The 25858-nt window shown below is 34.7% G+C and overlaps 1 protein-coding gene across 1 annotated transcript in view; it reads right to left on the bottom strand.

Annotated features, from left to right (window-relative positions):
• Positions 1 to 25858, bottom strand: part of TLK1 (tousled like kinase 1) — a 156121-nt gene that overhangs the window by 59170 nt on the left and 71093 nt on the right. Inside the window, exons 3-6 of the mRNA XM_004428200.3 lie at positions 23627 to 23698; positions 5807 to 5882; positions 2979 to 3025; positions 1210 to 1305 (exon numbers count right to left, since the gene is read on the bottom strand). Of these exons, the coding sequence (XP_004428257.1) occupies positions 1210 to 1305; positions 2979 to 3025; positions 5807 to 5882; positions 23627 to 23698 (291 nt within the window). The remainder of the gene's footprint in view (positions 1 to 1209; positions 1306 to 2978; positions 3026 to 5806; positions 5883 to 23626; positions 23699 to 25858) is intronic.

Here is a 25858-nt window from a genome sequence, read left to right on the forward strand (position 1 = left end):
AAGGACTTTTTAAAACTTCTAACCACCATTTATTCAACAAGTACTCACAGAGTTATCTCCCTTCCATAAGGCCCAGTGAGAGAGAGAACCATTTATTCCCTGCCCTCAAGGAGTTTACATTCTAGTGCCATAAACGAAATTTTAACACTTGCAATCTGTTAAATAAAACAAGGCCAAATACATTATTTTAAAACAAAAATATTAAAAACAGATTATGATGGTTCAAAAAGCAAAACTGAAAAGATCTTATTATAGAACTCTTAGTACTACAAACAATAATGCATGCCCATATGTAGTATAATATAAATTTGCAGATGAGTTTCATGGTTTATCTAGTCACTAGTTTTAAAACATACTCATTGAAATGAGCAGATTACATCACTATATCAATGCTATCACCACAACTCGTAAAGTTATTGTTGAGTCTTACGCTTTACTTCATACATGGCAATATGATGTGCCCCAAGGTACAAAATGAGGAGACACAACTAAGTATATGTGTATATGTCTACAGACCAGGACTAGAAGGGGACACTGGAAGTAAAAACAGCGTACTTGAATAAATAACAAATACTCTGATTTTTAAAAATCTTTAATTCATCTTTAAATTACTGAAAGCCAGTTTGTTTTTCTGGTTAGACACTGAACTTCCACACAATGAAAGTAAGAAAAAAATGAAATCCAATATGCAAAACAATGCACATAAAAGAACTAGATCTTAAAATGTCAGAAACAAACCAAAAAGTTATAAGATAATTTTTAGGTCCAAGATCCTTCTCCCATGCTGAACTAAATGATCCAAGGCTGATGGCTGCCTACCTTTTTCTTAAGGATTCCCAGAAAGGAATTAGGCTGTCATTTCAGTGGTTAAGAAACTTAATTGATAAGAAAGTTAGAAATTAGAAATCAGTAACTGAATATGAACTGATACAAGAGGATTCATTTTAGTCCCACAGGTTCAACAACATTCTTTTACAGAAACATTACTTCTTGGATATTAATTCAGGAAATCTTAAAGAATCTCACTTTCAGAAATAAAGTTCTAATAGCATCAGATCATTAAAAAGGACTCAACTCACCTCATGGGAAGATTTTTTTAAAAAGATAAACACTAATATTTATAGAAGTTCTCAATAAAGACAACAACTTATAAAAGTTATTTAGTATACATAATCTCCTAGACATAAGACTATGCATGTAAAAACTCACAGATGAGGAAGGAGTGGAATGTGAATGTGAATTCTGAGGAGAACGGATCGCAGGAGGTATGCCTCTCACTGGACTTGAGCCATTCCCACCTTGGTACTGAGAAAAAGAAGGAAACATCCCTATGTATTAAAACAGATTTAGATAAATGTGATTTTAAACATGGCATTAAGAATTCACTTAAATATATCTTATTTTAAATTAAATCCAGTAAATGGGTCAAAAAAAGCAAAACTAAGGTCAGTTACAGCCAAGTCCTGAAGAGAATACTGATCACAAGAACGTGACAAGACTATGTCTTGTAAAGACCTTTATTTCTTGAACATTCTGAATATAATTTGTTATTGTAGCAGATCAAAGACAAATAAATTCCCCCAAAGCAATGAACATATCTTATTTTTCCTTCAAATTTCAGCGTGGTTCCCTTATAAACGTCTGTAGAACCAACATGATCCCTAATCCCAAAAAACTTGAACATGTTTACACGTAGATGTTAGTGAACATAATCAACCAACTTAAAACAGAATCATCATTCTCAAGATCCGTTAAATATGTAAATGTTCATAGCACTATATAAAAGAATTATATATAGAACAACTCCATTCCCTTTAACAGCACAAAATCTAATAAATATCGATCCTTTCTTACATGCATAACATGTATACAGTGCACGCATATGAAAAGAAGTAACCTGAGCTGTTCCACAGCTACCACTCTCATTTCTCATGTTTCTGTACCAAGAATGGGAGTAGAAAACAATTTCTGCTACTGGCTTCCTCTCAGGGTATTAGGCATGAACAGCAGAGATGGGAACTTCCTATTGTGTTCAACTTCCTGCAACCTAGGGACTTTAATTTTTTTTTTTTACCTATAGTGCCTAGCATAACTCCCAGCCCCACACATAGTAGGCATTCAAGGGACTTGAGATTTGTTCATGTGAATTTATCCTACCTTTGGGAAAGATTCTTAATGATACTAACAATGAGGGACTGACCTCAACTAAAGAGCATGAGGTATTTTGTGGTCAGCAACAGTTTTACCTTAGATTCTGTAAACCCAAGAAAGAAAAACAATGGAGAGTAAAAAAATATTTTTTACATGAAGCTCTTCTCCTAATCAACAAACTCTGCACTCTCTCTCAAGTAAATATAAATATTTTTCAGCTGTAGTAAATCATGTTTGTTGTTTTAATAAACATATTAATGTTTTGTAATGTAAAACTGGTAGTCAAAAGTGTTTCTGTGTAAGAGCAAGGAAACATTCCAGACTGGGCAAGAATCTAAATTTACCACTGTCTATTATTTTCAGGGACTCTTAGATTCACATCTCTATCATTATTTAACTTCCAACCACAGGGCTCAAATGTTGCTCTGGTGCCATCAAGCCTGTACTGATGGTAGAAATAATTCTGAACTAGACGCTGCTGGACTGTAAGTTCCACTCTTTGCTCTTCCATTTAGAATTTGCCCTTAGGTAGGCTACTTGACATCTCCAGTCCTCAATTTCCTCATCTGTAAAACAAGAATAGTAATACCTACTTTGCCTATCTCCTGGGTCGTTATAAGCAAATATGTGAGAAAATACTTTGAAAATTATAACATACTGATGTAAAAGTAAATTTTAATGTTCCTAGGCAGACAGGACATCACATAGTACTGAAGCTCTGCTCTAATCAAGTAGATAATCAAAAGTTGCCCTTGTGCTTCAAAGAAATTATTTCAGCCAATAGCAGAATTATATTAAGAACTGGAGATATTCCTCAATGAACTTACCTCAAAATAGTCGCTAATTTTGTGGCCACGTCCCCCAATACTTTTTCCTAAAATATAAAAGTAAAAAATTTTATAGATTTCAAGTCAGTCATGACTATCTATCATATACTATATCAGAAAGATAATATGCCAACATTTATTTCCCTAATACACATAAAAATCATCCATTTAATAAAAAGAACATGATATTTTAGTTGGGTAGTGATAGGCATCAAAAGAATATTAAAAGTCCTCAGAGGGTCAGATGCCAATTTCAGAAATCCAAAAATCAAATGACATTTCAACAGAACCATGTCAATTTTTAAAAGTCCCAATTACTGGAGAACAGGTAAGTAAATGACATTAAAGGACCTTCTGTTTTTAAAACCACATTGTTCATATTGCTTAGTGGCTACTAATTTAAAAAAAAGCAAATCAATGAATAAAAAAACAAAAGACAAGTGGCAGTTGCATAAATGACAACCAATTCATACCCATAAATAATAATAATAAAGCTTTGGTTAACACAAACCATAACAAACTGACAATAATACATTTTAATCTGAATGCTATTTTGTAAAATATTTTGATTTTCTAAACAGTATTTCCAAATTAATAGGATGTTTTTTAATAAACTAGATTTTAAATATTGTTCTTATACAACCCTATTGATAAACTGGTCCAAATCATTACAGATCATAGTTCTTTAATTAAAAGTTCTGCTCTAAAATGGACTCCATCACTTTTTATAAGCTGCTAAGAAATATGTGTTTAGAGATACATTTTTGGATGGGAAGCATCCATTCTTCTTTGGAACTATATAGAATACATGATTTCTTCAAGTTACAAAAGAAAAAACTAACCATACCATAGAGTCAAAAGCTTTGGAAAGTCTAAACATAAACATTTATCAATTCAATACTGACATATTCATTCATTCGTTCATTTTATTCAACAAATATTTCTTGAGTGGTTACTATGTACCAGGCATAACTGAGATAACAAACAATACATTTAAAAGTTCAACAACCTTAAATCCCTTCTTGGAAAACAAGGTAGGAGGATTTTTTTAAAAAAACTAAGTAAGTACTCAGGACTATAAATGCTACCTAGAAATTCTGAACAAGAATTTTGTACAGATTTATTTAGAGGTCAGAGATGACTGTAAAGGTTTTACACCAAAGAAATTTCCCTGGACAACTTTCCTGCAGATTCTGAAGAGGTGCTATCTTTTAATGAAGACAGAGACGTTTTTGGTTGCCTACCGAGAAGCTATTTCCCCAATTCTTTTTCCCTAATTGAACCCAAATTTTGTTCTATTAACATTCCCCCTCTACATAGCACACGTAACTTAGGGGAAGCTGACTCCTGTCTGGCCTCCCTTTCTAGTTCCCCTTCCCTCCTTCTGATCAGAAATCCAATTTTGTTTAGTTATTATCCCTTCCCCACAAAGCCTATATTCTAAGGGGAACTCTACCCCATTTTCTATTGCAGAGATGGGCCTGATTTTTTAAGGGCAATAATACCTCTGTTGGACATAACTGGTTTTGAAATGGACACAAGACCCAATAAGGTGACAGGAGAGGTTTGCTCTGGACTTGAAGAAGCTTACTTCAAAGAAAAAGGAGAAAAAAAAAAAAAAAAAAAAAACCCACAGAGAAAGCCAGCCTCTCCCTAAAGCAAATACCAAGGGGGAAGCTGAAGCAAGTAGATCCTATTAAAACTGGCAACCATCCCAAAACCATAAGAAAATCAGACAATTCTGTGGATGGTAGACCACAAATTAAAAAACGTGGGTTCTTAAAGACACAGGTTGGATCAACCAACCCACAAGCCCCACCCTATTTTGGGACCTGCTTTTAAATGAGTTTTTAAATCTAAAGTTAAAACTATCCTAACTAATATATCTTTACGGTAAATAAAGCTCCAAGTCCACTAACCACAACTTGGGGGAACTACACTAAGACCCAAAAGGAGTTTGAGGCAGATTGAGATACAAAGTATCACACAGTGAGAGCGAGGTATTAGAGTGACTTAACTCCTTCCTTCCACAAAGGCAGTTGCTGCAAACATATTCCTTGATGACAGTGCCACATGTAACTACTAGTAAGGCATGGGTTCACGGCCCTAGATCTTATGGCTAAAGAGTGGCTCCAAAACATGTAATATATGTATAAAATCATCATTATATATGATTTAAGAGCCCAAATTATTGTATTTAATTTTGAATGGCCAAATTAAATGACAATACTATTTAGTTGTCCATTACAAGAAGTTTTGTAGTCTAATGAAATTAGTTTTCTTAGCTCATATTACAAAAGGTAGGTATGCAAGAAGGATGAAGAACAGATAGAAAGAAAAGGATGGTGCATTACTGAAGTCTCAATCATTTTTACAGTCTTTTTTTTTTTAAATGAAAGAAGTGAATGAGTTTGGGTACTTGTTTTAAGACAAGATTTAAAGTTCTTGTTCAAAAATAAGAAGCCATTTCAATACCATAATTTATATATAGAGAAAAAAGAAAGGTGATAAGGTAGTGCTTGCCAGGTTTGGACATGACACTTGTCTTTCTAATTCTCGAACAAAAAAAAATAAGGGAAATGTGAAAAAGCCTAACAACAGTAACTATACACTATCTACCCGTGGTACCAAAAGATTCCAATTTCCTATTATTATTATTTCTTATGCAAAGTACATTCCTAAACTATCATTAATGCAGCAATTACATAATAGCTATAGAAATCACAAAAACACAAAATTACTTATTTTACAATTAAAGTATTAACTGAATCAGAATAATTAATTGTAAATGCCTATTTGACTCTGAAGGAAGATTCTGCTTTACTTACCCTGACTACTTTCATTCTGGTTTTCTGCTTTTCTCTTTCTTCCTCTGGATGATTCCGATTGTTTCTTTTCCGGTGTCTACAGAAAGCAAGTTAACAGAATTTTAAATTACAGTTTTAACATGCAAAATTATTACAGTCGATATAAAAATCATTTTTATTTTCAAAGTAAAAAACTATTTCGTTCAATAGTGCTCAAGTTATATAAATGTGTAGTTAGTTACATAGAAATTATTTAAAAGATAAAATTTCCTATTGTTTAAATTTTAAAAATTTGAAGCACAGAAGACCTTGTACACATTACTTGAAATTCACATTTAGAGAACCTGACTTGAAGCGGATGAAAAATCTGAGAGTAATTAGCCTTTAAAAGATGCCCTTCAAATTCTTAACTGGAAATGGCAAAAAAACAAAATACCTTCTGTTTTTCCTATTAGTTTTCTATTATTCATACATTTTTAGTCTATAAAAGTAAACGTGGATGAGAAAAATAGAGCAGAACACAAACACTGACATATACAATTCCTACTAAAAAGGACCATTCACCTAAAGGCCTAACAATTATAATACAACAACAATTATAGCAAACTCATAGATCATGCCCGAGATCAGGGGTCAGCAAACCACAGCCTGCTGGCCAAATCTGACTGGCCACCTGTTTTTGTAGGGCCCATAATCTAAGCATGACTTTTACATTTTTAAATGATTGAAAATTTTAAAAATCAAAACAAGAATATTTTGTGATATGAAAATTATAAGAAATTCAAATTTCAGTGTCCATAAATAAAGTTTTCTTGGAACACAGCCACATTCATTCATTTATGTATTGTCTGTGGTTGCTTTCACACTACAACAGCAGAGTTGAATAGTTCCAACAGAGACCATATGGCCCACAAAGCCAGAATACCTGGCCCTTTACAGAAAAAGTTTGCAGACCCCTGCCCTACATGATGGCTTATTCTCAAATTACAGGTTTGCTCTTTTAAACTGATAGCAAGTATTTTCATCAGGCTAAATTAAGAAGTAATTTTCGTGGAGCCTGACAAACTGTTGTTGTGCTTAGTGAAAAATTAAAACCAGGAGCCAAAAAGCACAAGGCAATGGCACAGGGCCTTCAAATTCTAGAAACCTGGCAGGTACGTCTGGTGCCAGAACAAAGAATATCTGAATGAATGAAACATCAAGGCAACTGAAAATAAATCTCTAAAGGCAACATAGTCCCCAAACAAGGAAGGGACTTAATCCATATTCTGATGTCTCTGAGTAAATAGTATGAATGACAATACATAACCTAACTCATACTGAGCATCTATGGTTCCTCTAAGTATTATCTTGGGGATTTTAAGTTCTCTTACCTCCATTTTGCCAACAAGATAACAGATTCAGAGAGGATGAAGTGAATGCTACTTAGTCCCTAAATTCTTTCAAAACAGAAGTTATATGTTCTCCTCAGCTCACCCTCCCACCCCCCATGCCTAGCATATGGTTATTACTTGATATATACATGAATATTAAATAAATTATTCAAGGTAACTATAATTCAAATCAAATTCAATTCTGTTCATTTCCAAGGTCTAAATGCTCTTTTCTTCTCTATGTGACATGCCATATGCCCTACATCAAGAAATAACTGAATGAATCAACTATATAAAAATATTTGAAAATTTTATTAAATTCATAAATAAAATTCAGTATGTCAAATAAATTCCCTATACATTTTCACATCACAAACCAGAGATCTCAAAAAAGTACACCCTAATTGGCATTCAGGAGGTAGACTAGTGACATACCAGCAATTCAGGATAAACAGTTCATTAGTTTAGTTTCATTGTCAAAATTACCAAACTCAAACTTAGACAATAACCACTCTTCTATTTTCCTTGGAATAAAAATACCACCAAATTAAAAGTTCTAAGTTAACATTTTTATAAAGAACCCTAGAATCTACCTTAAAACAAGAGGATTCCCAAACAATAATTTATTCATATCCTTTTCAACTTAATCTACGTAAAAAAATATAATTTAAGGTTAAGAAAATATAGTTTTTCAGAACAGTTTAATGTTATACTAATTTTTAAGCATGGCAGGATCACAGATGAATTCCATCTTAAATCATGACTAGCTACTTTTGAATAAACAAAAAAAAATCACACAAAATAATACAATTCTGAAAGTTATACTGGAAACATTTTCTATCTGGGAAACTAAAGAAAATATAATGTTATAAATGGTTCTGCATCATTTTCTAAAATATATTCCAAGGAACACTGGATCAGTGAAGATTGAGAGGCTACATTCTAAATGGAGGGGATAGTGGAGTGGTTCAACAAGGGTGAACAAAGTTACATTTATTCTAAATAAAGCTAAGAATCAAAATTTCAACATTCTAAGAACCAAATGCTAACGTTCACTGGCTATCTCCAAAAAGAGGATGGGATGAAAAGATACAGTAGATACAGAACTCCTCAAATTTATTTGGGACAATATTAATTAAGTACTTCACTGGGTATATACTTCCAAGATGTTTAAGGTCTTTTTTTTTTAAAGACATATAGATTACTTAGCAAAAAACTTTTTTCCTCTGAGGCAAAATTTCCCTAAATTTAAACTTTTCTGGAATGGGCAAGTGGGACACTCCTTTAGGGGAAAATGTCATTCTGTTTAAAACAACAACAACAAAACTCAAATGCATAATGATTACAGTAAAGAACAAAAACGTCAATAGGTTTACCTCCTTTAAACCAGAGAAGAATCTGAGGAAGGAGGAAAAACAAAAGGATGACAGGAACAAAATTAATTTTAAGACTGTATGACTAATGTAGAGTAAGAAGTTGGAAATAGGTAATAAAAAACTGAAAAGTTGAATAAAGTAAAAGATTAGAAAGGGAAACCTAGATATACCTAAATTAGCCTATAAAGAAAACCATTATAAACACACCATTTTGTCCCTTCCCATGAACCTTAATCTTTTCCACCCATGTCCTAGGTATGACTGCCTGGTGTTGACCTTTGACCTCACTCTCACCTCATGGATTATATTAGGGTTTGTTCTGGCAGCCCAAATGGACCATAAGCTCCTGAAAAGCAAGTACCATCAGTCTCTGAAGAAACATAGACTAAGAATCAAACTCTAGGTCCATTACTCACCATAACTCTCAGCGCGTTACTTACTTTTCTCAATCAATTTTCTCATCAATTTTAAATGGGATAATACAGGCACAGGAGGATTGTGGGGATTAAATGAGAAACATACTTGGTATAGACGTGGAACAGTGTGTACTTTATAAATGTCAGTAAGCAGCCAATAAATTCTCTTTTCTGAATGGCTATCCTTCTATTACTTCAAATATCCACGCAGTTTTACATTTCAAAACTTTAATCATGTATCACTTGTTAAACGATTTGCAGCTTCTGCCCTAATAAGTTAAAAATAACTTGTGGAGCTCGCAAAATAAGCAACATTTCCTCTTTAAGGTCTCATTCAACTCTGTTCTCAACTACAAGCCATAGACCCTGCATTCTAGGCCCTAAGTATTATATCACTAACCCTCAGGCAAATAAGCATTAAGTCGTTTTTTGGTTTTGAATTTAAACAATCTGAGCAATAATGATTTTAACCAAAAGAACACCTCTCAATGAAGTCTACTGCTGCCAATTCTCCTGAGCCATTCATCTGTACTTGGACTTATTCAGAGATTTTGAATCTTAAGGATTTAGGATATGCAGAAAATCACCAAACACTTAATCTCTAAAATGACTCATCACTGAGGAAAAGTTCAGAATACTACCTGGGATTTTCAAACTGGACTGCAGAGATACCTTAGGCGAGAGGAGGTTGTGGCTCAAAAGTTATTAAAGGGGAGGGAGAAAAGAAGGAAGGAGCAGGTGGCTGAGCTGAGGCTCTAGCTACTAGACACACATCCTATCCCACCTCCTCCCCATCCCTGCAAACACAGCATGTCTTATTTTAATATTGAGATTCCACATTCGACTTACTTCTAAGAGTTCAATGGCTTAAAAAAGCTTCAAAAAAATCACTGATCCTGACCAAAGCTTTCCCAGAAAATCCAAGGGACATCAACCAGACCACCACAGTATTTGAATAAGGTGTAAAATTTGCATATATTGAGCATTTTATACAAAACATTTTCAAGCTTATTATTGGTCTTGCTAATGCTGTCATTTCTTTCTTTTCTTCTCTGTTTTTTCTCAACTATTGCACTACAATTGACCACAGTAAGGAAGGATTGATATGGAAGGCAAAAGTAATATGATCTGGCTTTAACGTAAAGATGGAAATACTACAGTAATTATAAAAAGTCAAAGAATTCTGGCATATGGTGGAAGAGCAGTTAGCAAAAGAAGATGAGAGGAAAGAACAGTACTCTTTAATCAATTTAACTTCGTAAATGCTAATTTGTAATCATACCAAAACCTTACCGATTACTCTGGCATTTAAATGTTCCAAGATATTAGTGTGAATTTACACAGTATTTTCTAGCAGTTAAAAGTATGTTCAAAAAACAAAGACAGAGCTGGCCCAGTGGGTGTAGTGGTTGGCTTTGTGTGCTCTGCTCCGGTGGCCCAGAGTTTGCAGGTTCAGATCCTGGGCGCGAACCTACACACCACTTATCAAGCCATGCTGTGGCAGCATCCCACATATAAAGTAGAGGAAGATGGGCATGGATGTTAGCCCAGGGCCAATCTTTCCCAGCAAAAAAATAGAAGGATTGGCAACAGATGTTGGCTCAAGGCTAATCTTCCTCACACACACAAAAAAACAAAGACAAATCTAAGGACTCAAGAGATAATAGTGACATAATTAAACCAATGGTTCAATTTCATTTGGAATTTAAGTCAGTGATTATTAATGAAGTTTTCATATCTAATAATTTGGCTTCTTGGTTTATCTTAAAATAAAAATAAATGTGTCTTTCTTCAATGCAAATTAAGACCAAATTTAAGAAAACAAGAATCTTAATGCTGTCACAGAATGAGGGCAATAAATCAATATGGATTATTCCATGAAAACAGAAAACTACCTCTACACCTCTATCTATCTCTAGAGAAATATTTAAAATTATCAGCATAAGTGCATCATAGAAAATTATAACAGTATGTGAAAAGATATTACAGCTAATAGACACAGATATATTTAATTTCTTTCTGTTAAATGAGAAAATACTTTAAAATAGAAAGAAATGTTACTCTGATATTAAATGATATCCCTAACAAAATATTCAATCCTCAAGCCTGTCAGAATGAATTTTTCCTGATCGATTCATGTAGCTAAAGATTGGTTTCAAAAATACAACTCATTGGCTATTCCAATGATTCATATAGTTACTCAGGTATCAAACTCAAGGTCACACTACACTTTGAACAAATGACATGGCAAACCTTTTTGCCTGCAGCTGGTAATAACCATGTTCAATTTTTATCCACATATCTAGGCAAAATTTGTTGAGCTAGATGTGAGCCAGGAAAATGCTGGAGAAATCTTTGTTACTTTAACGGCATACATCAAAACAGCACTGAACCAGAAAGGAAAATCTGGAGCCTTATAAAAATAAGTCAATGTAAAATAGATGTTCTATTCAAGAATATCAAATGTACAAGATACTGTTTATTCCAACTTTTTGCTATAAAAATTAGGTTATAATAATGCACTGTAAGAAAACTGAAATTCTGGTGTGAAAATTTCCTTGCTGCTTTGTAACCAATTTACATTTAAATAAAACCTATCACGAAATATGCACATCCTAATTTAAGGATGATTTTGAGCTGGCGTGACCTGAAATTCACATGGTCTGTCTTTGTCTAAGAGTCAAAATTTTAATCTCCAGAACTATTATCTGGAAGTATTTGCTTGAACTTTTGACACCTAAAAGATCTGTTATATTGCTGATTTCAATATTTAGTATAAAAAGTTTATGTATGCAACATTTTGGGATCCCATCACCAAATAAGAGCATTTTCTTGCTGTTTGAAGTAAATCCAATCAATATATCAGCAGCTTGGGTATAGCCTATTTTCCGCTGTATTGCCCTTATAATATATAATATGTAATATCAAAGATGGTAGAAAGCCAATAAGAAGAAATTGGGTAACCACCCAACTAAAATGTGTGCTGTCTTATAGGTAACAAAGTGTGCAAGCTCATAACATTTTTAAAAGCCTAAAGGATTTTTACTCCCTTGACAAACATACAGCATCCACAACCACACCAGTACCTAAAAGAAACATAATACTCAAACAATCTTACTCCCAATTTTTAACAACTACCTTATTTGCCATCCTCACAGTCTGACTTCTTAAGCTCCTATCACCTGGACCTATTTAATTCGCATTCATATATGTTTAAAAGGAGCATACTAAGTCTTCAATATCAATGAAATGCAATTTTGTTTGCCATTTTCTTATAATTTACGTAGCGTAACTAATTCTCAGCATTTTCCTTTCTCTGGCTTTCCCTTTGATTTAAGGCTTTGTTTGTTAAATAGTATAAACCATAAAATTAGAATAAAGTTGGACTTTCTCCTCTATTCAGATGATCTTGTAAGTAGTTTTCAAATCATACACTCAGAATAAAACAGCCATATAGAGCAATGGCTGTGGGGGGAGAAAGCAAATTTTCAAGATAACTTATTCTGGAAATCTTGGCATTTTGAGAGTACTTGTAATAGTAAAATTTAGAACAGTGATTTCACAATTTTTCTTCCATTGTGACACTCATGATGGGGTAACATACTTTTTTGTATAATATCCCTATCAACATTTCCTTGACATGAATTCCTAGGTCCTTATACAATTATTTCTTTGGGATAGATACTTTTAAGTGTAAATGCTGTATCACAGAACATGCATGATTAAAATTTTAAAGATATTGCCAAATTGCACTTTCAAAGGCAATATCAATCTATGTTTATGCTAACACTGTATGAGAATGCCCACCAATGTTTTAAGATATGTCTGAGTGTAAAAAAAAAAAAAAAAAAGTAGTATTTCATTGTTATTGTTTTCTCCGTAGCCAGAAAAGGGTGATTTCTTTGTTTCATTTTTTTAAAAGAAATTGTTCTAGGGGCTGGCCTGGTGGCGTAGTGGTTAAGTTCGGTACATTCTGCTTCAGCGGCCTGAGTTCACGGCTTTGGATCCCAGGTGCGGACCTATACCACTCATCAAGCCACACTGTGGTGGCTACCCACATACAAAATGGAGGAAGACAGGCACAGACATTAGCTCAGGGCTAATCTTCCTCATCAAAAAAAAAAAAAAAAAAGAAGAAAGAAAAATTGTTCTATCATTTATCTACTAGCCCTGATTCTCAATGATGACTATACATCATAATCACTTACAAAGCTTTTACTTAAAGCTCATGCTGGAGTCCCCATTCCAAATTTAACCATCTCTGGAGAGAGACCAAAGGAATCCTTATTATTAAAAAGCTTCAAAAGTGATGCTGGGAAAAAAAAAAAAGTGATGCTGATGTATCATCAGGATTAGCAGTAGTCAATCTATATATATATATATATATATATATATATATATATATATATAACAATAGTCATGTATTTCCTGAATATTCCACTTTTAGAGAATCTCTAAAATTAAGAAGTTATTCTTTATATGATCTTCCATTAAGAATTAAAAACCAGGGGTCAGCCCCGTGGCTTAGCGGTTAAGTGCACACTCTCCGCTACTGGCGGCCCGGGTTCGGATCCAAGGCGCGCACCAAGGCACTACTTGTCAAGCCATGCTGTGGCGGCGTCCCACATACAGCAACTAGCAGGATGTGCAACTACGACATACAACTATCTACTGGGGCTTTGGGGAGAAAAGGGGAAAAAAAAGGAGGAGGATTGGCAATAGACATTAGCTCAAGGCCGGTCTTCCTCAGCAAAAAAGAGGAGGTTTGGCATGGATGTTAGCTCAGGGCTAATCATCCTCACAAAAAAAAAAAAAAAAAAAAAAGAATTAAAAACCAAAATTGTGACATATAGCGGAAAACTCATTAGGATATAATAAGTCCAACAGGCTTACTCAGTTATTTTAGAAAATGAGAATTAATCTTGAAGAAAATGAGTAAAATGATCACTATGTCTGCTGACATAAAAATATATCTAACATTTCTAAAACTCGACTATAAGATATTGAAACCAAATTTCTCAGTAATGTCAACTTATGCTGAATGCCCTTAAAATCTAGTCCAAAAGCAATACTACTTATCAGATAAAACAGTTGTGAAGTGCTATCAGTCCAGGAATATCTTGGATTGGTAAACTTGATGATTTCTATAAATTACCTTAAATATAAATATTTCCAAAAAAGAATAAATTTTTTTTTTCAAAAGACAAACTAGGGTCATTTATCTAACTAGTAAGTTACACACTCTCTTTGTTATACAGAGAGAGCGTAGCACAGTAGTTGAGAGCATCACTTTGAAATAAGACAGACATTTGGAAGTAGAATTTCAACTCTGTTAACTTCTATCTGTGGACAAATTAGCTAACCTCTGGGCTTCTGTTTCCATACTTAAAGATGTGAACCTTAGAGTTGTAATCTAGCTCCACAGGTAACATGCTAACACTTTATTTTCTTTCATTCATTAATGGGTGGTTTTCAACCAGAGGAGATTTGCCCTCACCCCCAGAGGATATTTGGCAATATACGGAGACATTTTTGGTTGCCACAACTGGGGGCCAGTGAGGGAGGGGGGAGTGGGCTACAGATATCTGTGTTAGGCAGAGATGCTGCTAAACATCCAACATTGCAGAGGACAACTCCTCCCCACCTCAAGAATTACCTGGCCCAAAATGTCAATAATGTTAAGTTTGAGAAACCTTGTTTTGATGAATACATAAGAACCATTTGTAGTTCTTATGACATAAAAACTTCCTGTATAGCATGCTACACTTGAAGTCATGTTAAATTTATTCATTCAACAAATATTTACTGAGCACCTACTATGGTCAAGCACCATACCAGGTTCCACTTTAAAGTATGCTTCATTCTTAAAATGACCTGGCATCTTTCTCTTCCAATTTTGTTTTCATCAATCAGCTTAGAATTTTCTTGCCCTAGAAACCACCACCCACCCACATTAAATGCATTTTTATAAAGGGAAATATTTAACCGCTGTTTATTTGCTGGCTAAATAAACGGCTTACAGAATCATTATTTCAAAATTTCATGATTTACAAGGAGTCAAAAAAAATTATCTAGACAGAGTGTATCAGAATTTCCAAGCAGGGAGCCTGGGTACTTTTACTTTGAAAAAATTTCCCAGATGATTCGGACACACATAGTCCTCCACTTTTATGGAAACAGAGGCACAGAGACAGTATTAGACCCACGTTTGTTTTCTAGTTCACTTTTCCTTCCAGGAGACTAAGGACGTATACAATCAACCAGGACAGACCCACTTCCTTTGCTGTGAACCCTGTCATATAACATATTTTAGGGTCAGATACTCTAACTTCCAGCTGAATATAGTTCCTATAAGAGCATGTCCTTTAATGTATAATGGTAGAATTAAATACAGTTTTCTCTTTTTAAATAAAAGGAAAATTTACAAAGTAATTCCAGCTATTTCACAGGAACTTTTAAATCCTGTAAGTTTGATTATTAGTCTTAATAAGGGAAAGAAAAAACAAACTTATTCCCTACCGAGAAAATGTCTTTATTAGTGTTACTAAACACACCATTTTGCACGCACACACAGAATACTCTCCTACAAGACAACATTGTTATTGTACATATTGCACCTTGTATCCAGCAACAGTGTTATATACAATGTCTTAGTGAAACAACTGACATAATAATCCTTAGTAAAATTTTTGGTTTGGCCCACCTAACATAGTAAGAAGTAAGTGAGAAAATACTACCAGCAGGAAGATAAGTAAAGACGACAGAGGAACCCATCAAGTAGAACACCACAAAGATCATTTATCAAGCTAAATAAAACATTTTAGGAAATAATGTAGGCAGCGGGATCAAAGAATATTTCTAAAATTGATGAAGGCATTAAAGTAGGTGTTTAACAATTTTGAGAAGCCGAACAGATTTAAACAGAATAAGGTCAAAAACAAGGTAATTCATTCAGGGAGGAATAGGCACAAAAATGTAACTTTCAGTGATATTTAACTACACATCACTAAATTCATTTTTCAAGTTTTCCTCTTTTTTTACTGGCTGCTCAGACTAAGATATTAAAGAAAAGATTTGTCCAGGTTATAACAAATATATATATAGACAAGTAAAAACAATGAATTTTTTAAAAATCTAAAACCTAAAATTTAGGGCCAGTATTACCTCTATTTTGAAATAGAATCATAACTTCCAATCAATCTAGTGTACTCAAATGTTCACTGAGGAAACACTCAAGCTAAACACTATTAAGAGGGTAAAAAAGAATATGAAAATGTGGAGATGGGTATGTATATAAAAACAAGGTAAAAACAGGACATGTTCTCATTACTCTCCTAATCCAGCCAATATACTAATACCAGAAGACAACTCATTTAATCAATTTATACATGTTTATGGGTAAAAATACCTTTGTCAAAAAAAGGAGATTTTACATTAAAAAAAACCTGTTACAGAATTCTATAAACAATAACACTAGTTCTAAAAATGGAAATGCCCTCCTAAAGCCAGGTCTAAGCTAGTTTCAGGTCTAATTCCCTAGTGCTCTTAATTTTACTTTCTCCAAAATATGAAAATAAGAAATCACACACAATGTGGCCTTTTAAAAATTCTTTTAAAAAAAGAACAAAACAAGGCATTAATGCTTCAAAGTGTCTTCAATACCGTAACTTCACCTCAAATGAAGAGGAAAAAAAAATCTGATTCAAGTTCCAAGGCTACTTCTAGAAACTTAATTCAAATGAGAAAGCTAGAGATCTTCCTTCATAAAATGGCCTTCATTAATCAACATTCCAGGTGAATTAAGACAATCGAGGCACCCTATCTTATATTCTTCTTTCATTACAATTCTAGAAGTGGATCTAAGTTTAAACGTCCAGATGCAACAACTGTCCCCGCTTCCATAAATCTATAATTTAAAATCTTTAATCCTAAGTAACTCAAAAATCCCCAAATGCACTTGGATCAAAAATAAACAGTAATTCAATGCCAGCGGATAGAGGATTAAAGAACTGAAAATTACTTAGGAGGAAGGGGGTAAAAACTTTGGTTCTAGAAAGAGACAGAATATATTTTAAATTGTCCAACTCTGATTCAGGTTATATAGATTATAAAAGACGAATATTAAAGATTAAACTGAGACAAAAATAGAATAATTTGACATGTGTCTGTTTTACAAACTTTATTATGTAGTATAGTATATGTAAGCACACATGTATAAATAGAGTTAAATGTGCTTCTCCAATATTATTAAAGATGATGTGATTCAATATTTAAGATTCAGTCACAAATATCCTAACTTCAGTAATAAATAAAATAAAGCAGAGAAATATATTCTAGGACATCCAAAAAGAGAGGTAGGGAGGAGGAATGGTTATGGTATTAATATTCATTATAAATTCCAAATGAGCTACAAGGTACATAATTTATCTTAGCATCCTGGAGTAAGGTAGGGTGCGGACAGCAATCATACAGAATTTAGAAAAGTAGAGATGGTCTTGGTGTTTAAATAATAGGGAAGGGTCCTGCAAGGAGAACTGCAAATAGGTGGATCAAGGCAGGTTCTAAAACTTGGAAAACATTGATAACCAAGAAACATGGGCACCTTCTCTTAACCTCACAAAATAATCTGGACTTTTAGCCAGCAAATAAGGCACACAGACCACGTTTCTTACTCCTTTAGGCATCCTAAAATACTTAAATAAAGAATGAGGGACAGCACCCCCCGCCCCAGCCCCATAAACTCCCTTCCTTGTCCCTCACATAAAATTTTTATCATTCTCCTCACATCCACAACCCATTCATGAATCTTCTCTTTGGCTATTAACCTCTATTTTCACTGTGAAGTAAGAGAAAGGTTATTAGGTATGAAAGTTCACCCATCAGAGGAAAGGATGCTCCTAGTCATTCCCGTACACAACTGCCCACCCAGAGTCTGCATCTTACCACTCACACTGCCTCGAGGAAAAGGTGTTTAGTTTTGGTTCTATTTTCTCCTCTCTCTTCAGCACTTTCCTTGTCCTATGACAGCTCTGCTATGACCTTTTCTCTAGCACATAATATGTCAAGCCTGTTAGACTCTAGATATCATCTCCTTTCTTTCACAGTCAAGATTCTGCAAAGAGTAGTCAATATTTGCTATCACTATTTCCTCACCTTCCAATTGCTCGTTAATTGACTATAATCTGGCATCTTGCTCCCATTAGTCTACTAAAACTAAGCCTAAGTGACAAATTCTTAGTCACTTTTTACAGTCATTACCTTAATTGACTTCCATGACATTTAATTCTACTCATTATTCTCCTCCTTCACCTTCTCCTCTTTTTCTTCCTACTCTCTATCCACTTCCTTACCAGGCTACTACTCTTCCTCCAGCATAGCCATCTCCCGTCAACCTTTCCTAGAATTACACACGCTATCACGATGAGTACGTCTATAAAAGCAGTTTCTAAACTTTTGGGTCTCAGGATCCCTCTACAAACTCTTAAAAACTGTTGACGACCCCAAAGAGCTTTTACTTATGCGGGTTACAACTATTCATATTTACCATTTTAGAATTTAAAACTAAGAAAGTTTTAAAACACCAGAACACACAAGTACACAATCCATAAATCGTCAGAGTGATGTCATCATGTGTCACACAGCCTCTGGAAATTTTCACTGTAAACTCACAAGAAAATGAAAGTTAAAAAGTCAATTATGTCTTAGCATTACTGTAAAAAAGGCAAATAATGTCTTAGCATTGTTATAAAAACTGTTTTGACTTTGTGGACTCCCTGAAAGAGTCTCAGGGACCCCCAGGAATCCTCAGACCACCCAAGCCTTTAACACCTATGCCAAAAGCTCCTAAGTCTTAATCTCTAGCCTGACCTCTTTCTTGAGCTCCAGACAGTTCCTACTGCCTAAAAAGAGTACCATCTTCACTTGGTCATTTCACAGGTATTCAAACTCAGTGGTGTCCAGAATTTAATTCATTACTTTCTATGCCAAATCTATTCATCTTCCTTCACTGTTGTCTCTCTCAGTCAAAGGCACTATCATTCACCTAAAGCTAGATACCTTTAAAGAATCCTAGGCTCCTCCCTTTCCTTCTTTACCCTCATTCAATCATCAAACCCTACCGATTCTACTATAAAATCCAGTGGAATCTGAGAGCTTACTAGAAATGCATACCCCCCATCCATGACCTACAGACAGAAGAACCCTTGGTAATTCACCTGCACATTAAAGTTTGAGAAGCATGGGGCTGGGTGGTGATAGTATCAATAACCAAGTTAGAAAATCTGAAGGAGAAGGCAGAACCCAAAAGGCAAACTTAATTAGAACTCTGCCCATTTGAAGTTTTTCCTCCTAATATTAAACTTCGGAGGTTTGGAGGTTTGTAAAGGCAGCAGTATTCCTTAACTAAATGATCTTCCCAAACTAGGTGTCACTTCCCTCCAATTCCATCCTCTATATTGCCACCTGGGGATGGGGAGCATCCTTCATCTCTACTTTGTCTTTTGTTTCCCCTGCTTCAATAGCTCTCCATCACCTAGATTAAGTCCAAATCCCTTACTACGAAATACAAGGACTTTCAAACCCTGACCTCTGCCTATCTTTCACCATTCTTGTATATCCTCCCTATGCCAGAAGTCTGTAAACCAATTGAATCACCTAGGCAGCTTGGTATTTTTTTAAGCTCCTCAGGTGATCTAAAGTGTGGTGAGGGTTGAGAATCACTGCCCTATGTCTTGAACAAAACTACTTGTCATGGGTCTGTGCAAAAGCAAAAGCATATCCAGTCCCTCTGCCTGCCCTCTTCTCATACAGTCATGTGCCACATAATGACATTTCACTCAACTACGGACCGCATATACGACAGTGGTGCCACACAATTAGTCCCACACAGCCTAGGTGTGTAGTAGGTTATACCATCTAGATTTGTGTAAGTATTGCAGGGGAGGAAGAAATTTTCCTCTACCCTTCTAGGTTCTTCAGGCTGGTCTAGGAATTAAATTGACCTGAGACAGATTAACAGGAGAAAAACAAACAAAAGTTTAATAACATGTATACATGGAAGAAACCCAGGAAAACTGAGTAACTTGTCAAAATGCCCGAAGCTCTCACCTTAAATACCAACCTCAGCTAAAGACAAAAGAAGATGTTGGGGGTGGGGAGAGTCAGGGACATCAAAGGGAAGGAAGTCAATTCACGGGTAGGTGAAAAGGAGCAAATGTTTGGAAAACAAGTGTTTGTCCACACAGAAACAGAAGAACACAGAGGGAAGCCAAACAAACAGGCTTTTCTAGGTTCCTCCCTGTCCACCACCTAGTTCATGTTCTGCTAAGATGACAGCTTGCTTCCTGAGACAGCTTTTTTAATCTGAATTCTTTTAGGCAGTTAAGGGGGAAGTAACAAGAAAAACTTTCTGAGTCTTTTGTTTCTTAAAAATAATCAGCCTAAAATAATCCTCAATGTTAAAGAGAAACATTTTGAGGTGGCAAATTTTGTTCCCCTTCAGTATACTCTATGCTGTGAACACAATGACAAAAATCGCCTAATAATGCATTTCTCAGAACATATCCCTGTCGTTAAGTGACGCAGGACTGTACTTTTTGCCCTTGTCCTCTGGGATGAATTCATAGCCTTTCCTAACAACTCAACTATCATCTCTTCTTTGCAGGAAGACCTCTCTCTTTAATTCCCTCTCCTCCTCTCCCCTGCAGGCAGATGGAATTAGGGGTTTCTTGCTTTTTACTCTCATAGTACCTTGTGCTGACATCTATTATAGCATAGCCCACACTGTTTATGAAGCAGTCTGTCTGTCTGTCCTACTAGACACTGACCTCATGTGAAGGTAGAGACTGTATCCTATTCATCTTTATATTCTCTGTGCCTGGGCACAGAGGCTAGAAGATAACTGATATGTAATAAATGCTTACTGAAAATACAGTGAATTTTTGGAGCCTGCTGAATAGACCTAGAGTGATATAAAATAAAGCAAAGCAAGACCAACATCTTCCTACCTACTAGGTAATTTCACTAAGAAAAGGAAAAACCTTTTTGTTCTACAATTCTATGTTTAGAAATGAAAGAGAAACTTATATATGAAGTAACTCAGATATAAACTGAAAACAAAAAGTTCAGCTGAAGTAGATTCAATCAACCTAACAGTGAATATCAGATGCTTTGCAGTTTTAATAATAAAAGGATAGAAGAAAACAGGGGGTTCTTGAGTGTCTGAAAAGAGTATTGGGTAGGAGGATAGAAACTAGAGAAAGGGGACACTAGTAAGCTAAAATCTTCATACATACTAAGAGGTAGTCAACAGATAATGTCCAATTGATGAACCAAAATAGCAAGATATACATATTATTTATATTAAAATGTAGAAATAAATAAAAGGAAGAAAAGCTAAAAGAATAGAGAGTGGGATGAGGTAGGAGTGGCTGGTAGAGAACTGCTATTTTTTTTTTTAATAAACCTTTTAGTACTATTTGTTCACAAAAACAAAAACTAATATTTAAAAAATGTAATGGGATCAGGGGATGGATTACCAAAAAAATTAAAAGACACCAGAAGACAATGGAATACTACATAAACTTTACTACTAGGTGTACTGGGGAAAGAAGAACTTCTATCCTGCAATTGTTGACTCCCAACACCTTTACTTAATGACCTATGAATATCTGTATTTTGATGTGTATGAAATTCACCACAAAGGAATTCATTAATTAAGGTATCTAGTAGCTTCTTAAATGGAAAAACAGACCAAAAAAAAAATTGCTTCTTCAAATCTTAAGGAAAATGTATAATGTGTAGTCATTTCCAAAATATCAAGCAACTTGACTTAACCATTACTTTGTAAAAATTCCAGATACAGAACACAGAACAGCAAAAGCCAAAACATTTTAAAGATTTTTCTAATGCTGCCCCAAATGTCAAAATTTCTATACAAATAAAGCTAAGTATATCCAATGGTTAACCAACTTGTATTTCACTACAAATTTCACTATGGTCTTTAAGAAAAATAAATAAATAAAAAACAACATTTTAAACAAAAAACATGGCCAAAAGTGATCCTTGGAATTGTTTAAAGGGAAGTGGTATTTTCTTATAGACCAATTCTTTTGAAAGAATTCAAATACTGCATCTATAACTCATATTGGGAATACGTGTGGCTACAAATAACATGGAAATACATAACTGTTATAGGTGATCTAACGTTTACTACATTTTGCTATTAAAAAAAAAATCTATCAAAAACACCAGATCTGGTGAACAGAAGAGGGAAATATCTAAAATTATTTTATGGCCTTCCATAACATAAAAGCCTATGAAAGAGGAAGCATGTGAAATTACTAAATAGATCCAAATCTGTGGAAATATCAAGAAATGTTCCAAAGTCCAGGAAATACAAAGTGAATAATTCTTGATATAGTTTTTCAAAACTGTACTTTGACTAGATCTAAACCTACAATTTTTAAGAACTTAGTATAAGTGTGTTAATTTGAAAAAAACTAAACTGTGATAATCTGGTGCTACAGGGGCTACTAACGCTTACCTCAAGGGAACCTACTGCGGATAAAGTCCCGTCACTTGCACAGTCCTTTCAGCTGCCTGCCAGTTGTCTCTGTGGAAGGGAAAGCCTGATGAGTGAGAGCCCTATGCCACACTCCTTTTGGAGTGTCAGGGTGCCTGCAGAGAACTACACAAAACTGTCTACCTAGAGATTTAGATGCTTTCAATAACACAGGGCTTAAAAAGATGCCACCTTTGATATTTCCTTTCCACTGAACACCAAAACCAAATGGCTAAGAGTTACTGAGTATTAATGACCTACTGGTATTATCAAGGCGATATATCTACACTAACCCAAGTAGAAAAAAGATTAAAATGGATCAAGTAGAAATAAGTTAACATTGACAGGGAAAACACAAACACACACACACACACAAATGTTGAAAACTAGGTGACAGAACTCTATAATCTGAGAACAGGAAATATTACAGGCTGTATCCACAAAAGGTAAAGTAGCAGCATCAACAAGTGAATGCTAAAACCCAAAGAACTTCCTGTCTACACACTTTTAAAAGATGCCATCAAGTATATCATGCTCAGTGTGAACTATACCATGGATTCAAACGCCTACTTATAAAATCCCATGTATTTTCTTAGTGGGGTCAGTAAGTGGGTGGGAGGGGAAGGGATTATTCAGGTATTTTTAAATATGAAAAGTGAAAAACAGCAGCATGAAATTCCACAAAAAATTTCAAAAGGAGAAAAAAGTGTATATCTCAGAAAGTAAACAAACCCTTACTCAGGACCAGACTAAGAGGGAAGTATAGAACAAGAAATAATAGAAAACTGTGAAACAACATATTTTGAAAACCACCTTCATCTCAGAATTACGAATGGCTATAACTGTCTTCCATCAAGAACATCTATACCATTAATGTACAAGTTCAGCTACATAACACCAAAGAAACTATATTTTTTTCTAATGCCAAATACAGTCTTCAGTCTGAATGCTGTGCTTCATAAGGCAAAATAAAACACTCCTACAAGAAACTTAAAAAGTATTAACCTTTAGCACAAAGATTGACAGCAAAAAACCTACTTAATTAGAAAAAAAAAAAAAAAGGTGATTCCAGCTTTTAACTTTAATAGCACCATATTTAAAATGAAGTTACTTACCTCTGATTCTTTGTCACTTAAAGATCCCAAGCTTCCAAAACTGTGATTAGAGCTTTCATTATTTGTTGAGGCCTGTTAAAGATTTGTAAAGAGATAAAAATTAGGAGTAATTTTAAATGAAACAAATTACAAAGTAAATAATCTGTCTTCATAAATGAAAATAAAATATGATTTCTTTAAGCAAGAAAGTCAAATGAAGTAAAAATAAGAAACATCACATTCTTAACACTGTAAATACCTTGGAAAGTTTTACCAAGTCAAGAAAGTTCTGCTGTGTTTCAGGAAGGGACTTGTATTAGCTGATTTTTCAGAATACCAAATTCAGGAGCAAAGGAATTGGCCTATTGTTAGTATAACAAGATCTTTAAAATTACTACCCAATGTATAAAAACTAATGCTTCCTTTAGCCAAAAGTATTATTTGTGCTCCTTAATTCCCTTCACAATCTTATCAAATTCCATCATATCCCATCCATACTCCTTTATCTCTCTTCATATTAACAAACTGGACAATTCTTGGTTTTCTGTTTCAGCTTAGTCTTTTACTATCTTGACCATTTTAATCACTGCGCTCAAGAGTTTCTACATTTCCTTTACAATATTTTTGAACTGTGACAAACAGAAATGAGCCATCATTCTGTAGGATGACATTTGCTATGTTTCCAGTATGTTTTCTATGATGCTTATTATTTTGTGGACTTTTCTGGACCATCAGTACATTAGATCAATGTCTTCCAGAAATGTTTAGACCAGAGGATGACAGACTATGGCATATATGCCAAAGACGACACATGAATGAACTTCATGTATAGGCAGGCCAGCTGATATCCCTATTTCCCTTCAATTTGTAAGAGTAGCTGCAAATTCTACTATTAAAAGGTTGCAAGTCGGCCTATAATTACCCTTTAGAGGAATCTCCAAACTGATTACTCTCAGTCACTGCATATATGTCCAGTACTACGCTGGATATCGTAAAGGCTGTTTTCAACACAAAATAGCACTCAAACTTATTAAGATTCAAGCACTATTTGGAGGAAGTTATAATCTAATTAGGGCAAAACTATTGAACTTGAAAGAAAGAACACCATAAACAACAATTAAGAAGTGATAAATTAGAAAGATTTAGGAACAATGGAGGCAGTGGCAACATTTTTGAGCATCCCTAAAACCTCACATAAAAATATAAACGCCAACCCCACAGACAACATTTACAACAAAACTGGGTGACAAGGAATTTGTCCACAAATTCCCCCAAAATAGCAGGTGGGGACAAATCATCAACTATAGGACCTGCATGGTTATGAGGGGAAGCAGAAAGAAACAGGGTATCTGACAGATCTGAGAACAGAGACTCCCACGACAGCAACAGCAAACTGACCAGACGGTCAATTTAAGTAGAGAAGCTGTAATTGGAAGGGTTTCGGCTTTTTCCAATAGTGACTAAGTACAAGGAGTCCATGGTGAAGTCTGAAGATGGAGCAACCTAGCCTCCATGAACTCTTGAAACTGATCCTTCACTAAGGGAGCCACAAATGAGGATAAACTACTGGGAATGAAACAAAAATTGATTACAATAGGCACAATGAAGATAAAGAAAAGAGACTATCCAGATAAAACTGAGGAAGGGAGTAAAGTCTAGAAATCTCAGAAAGCAAATGCCACATTTTTGAAGAGTGCCCAAAAACAACAGCAGAGGGAGCTCTGTAAGAAAAGCCATCCCAAACCTAAAAAAGTAAGCAAGAGAAAATGATGTTATAAAGAAAAAAAACCAATAAAATACAGAATAATATCCTGACAATAAAAGCATACCAGGAACACATAATCACAGAATAGATGAAAATTGTAACCTACTATCTCAAAATGCCATCTGTCAGTTGTCACACTGTGGCAACTGTGAGTTACTGTGATGCTGAAAGCTATACCACTGGTATTTCAAATAATACCAAAAAGGTCACCCATAGGGGACAGGTTTCAGTGGAGCTTCCAGACTAAGATAGACTAGGAAGAAGAACCTGGCCACCCACTTCCAAAAAAATTGGCCATGAAAACCCTATGAACAGCTGTGGAGCATTGTCTGATATAGCGCTGGAAGGTGAGAAGATGGCACAAAAAGACCAGGAAGGGTTCTGCTCTGCTATACACAGGGTCACTAGGAGTCGGAATCAACTTGACACCACTAACAAAAAATTTCAAAATGAGCTAAAAGACGTTACAAAAACGACTCAAGACATAA

This window comes from Ceratotherium simum, chromosome 9, assembly GCF_057802395.1.
Source record: "Ceratotherium simum simum isolate JZ-2026a chromosome 9, ASM5780239v1, whole genome shotgun sequence".
NCBI classification, from domain to species: Eukaryota; Metazoa; Chordata; class Mammalia; order Perissodactyla; family Rhinocerotidae; genus Ceratotherium; species Ceratotherium simum.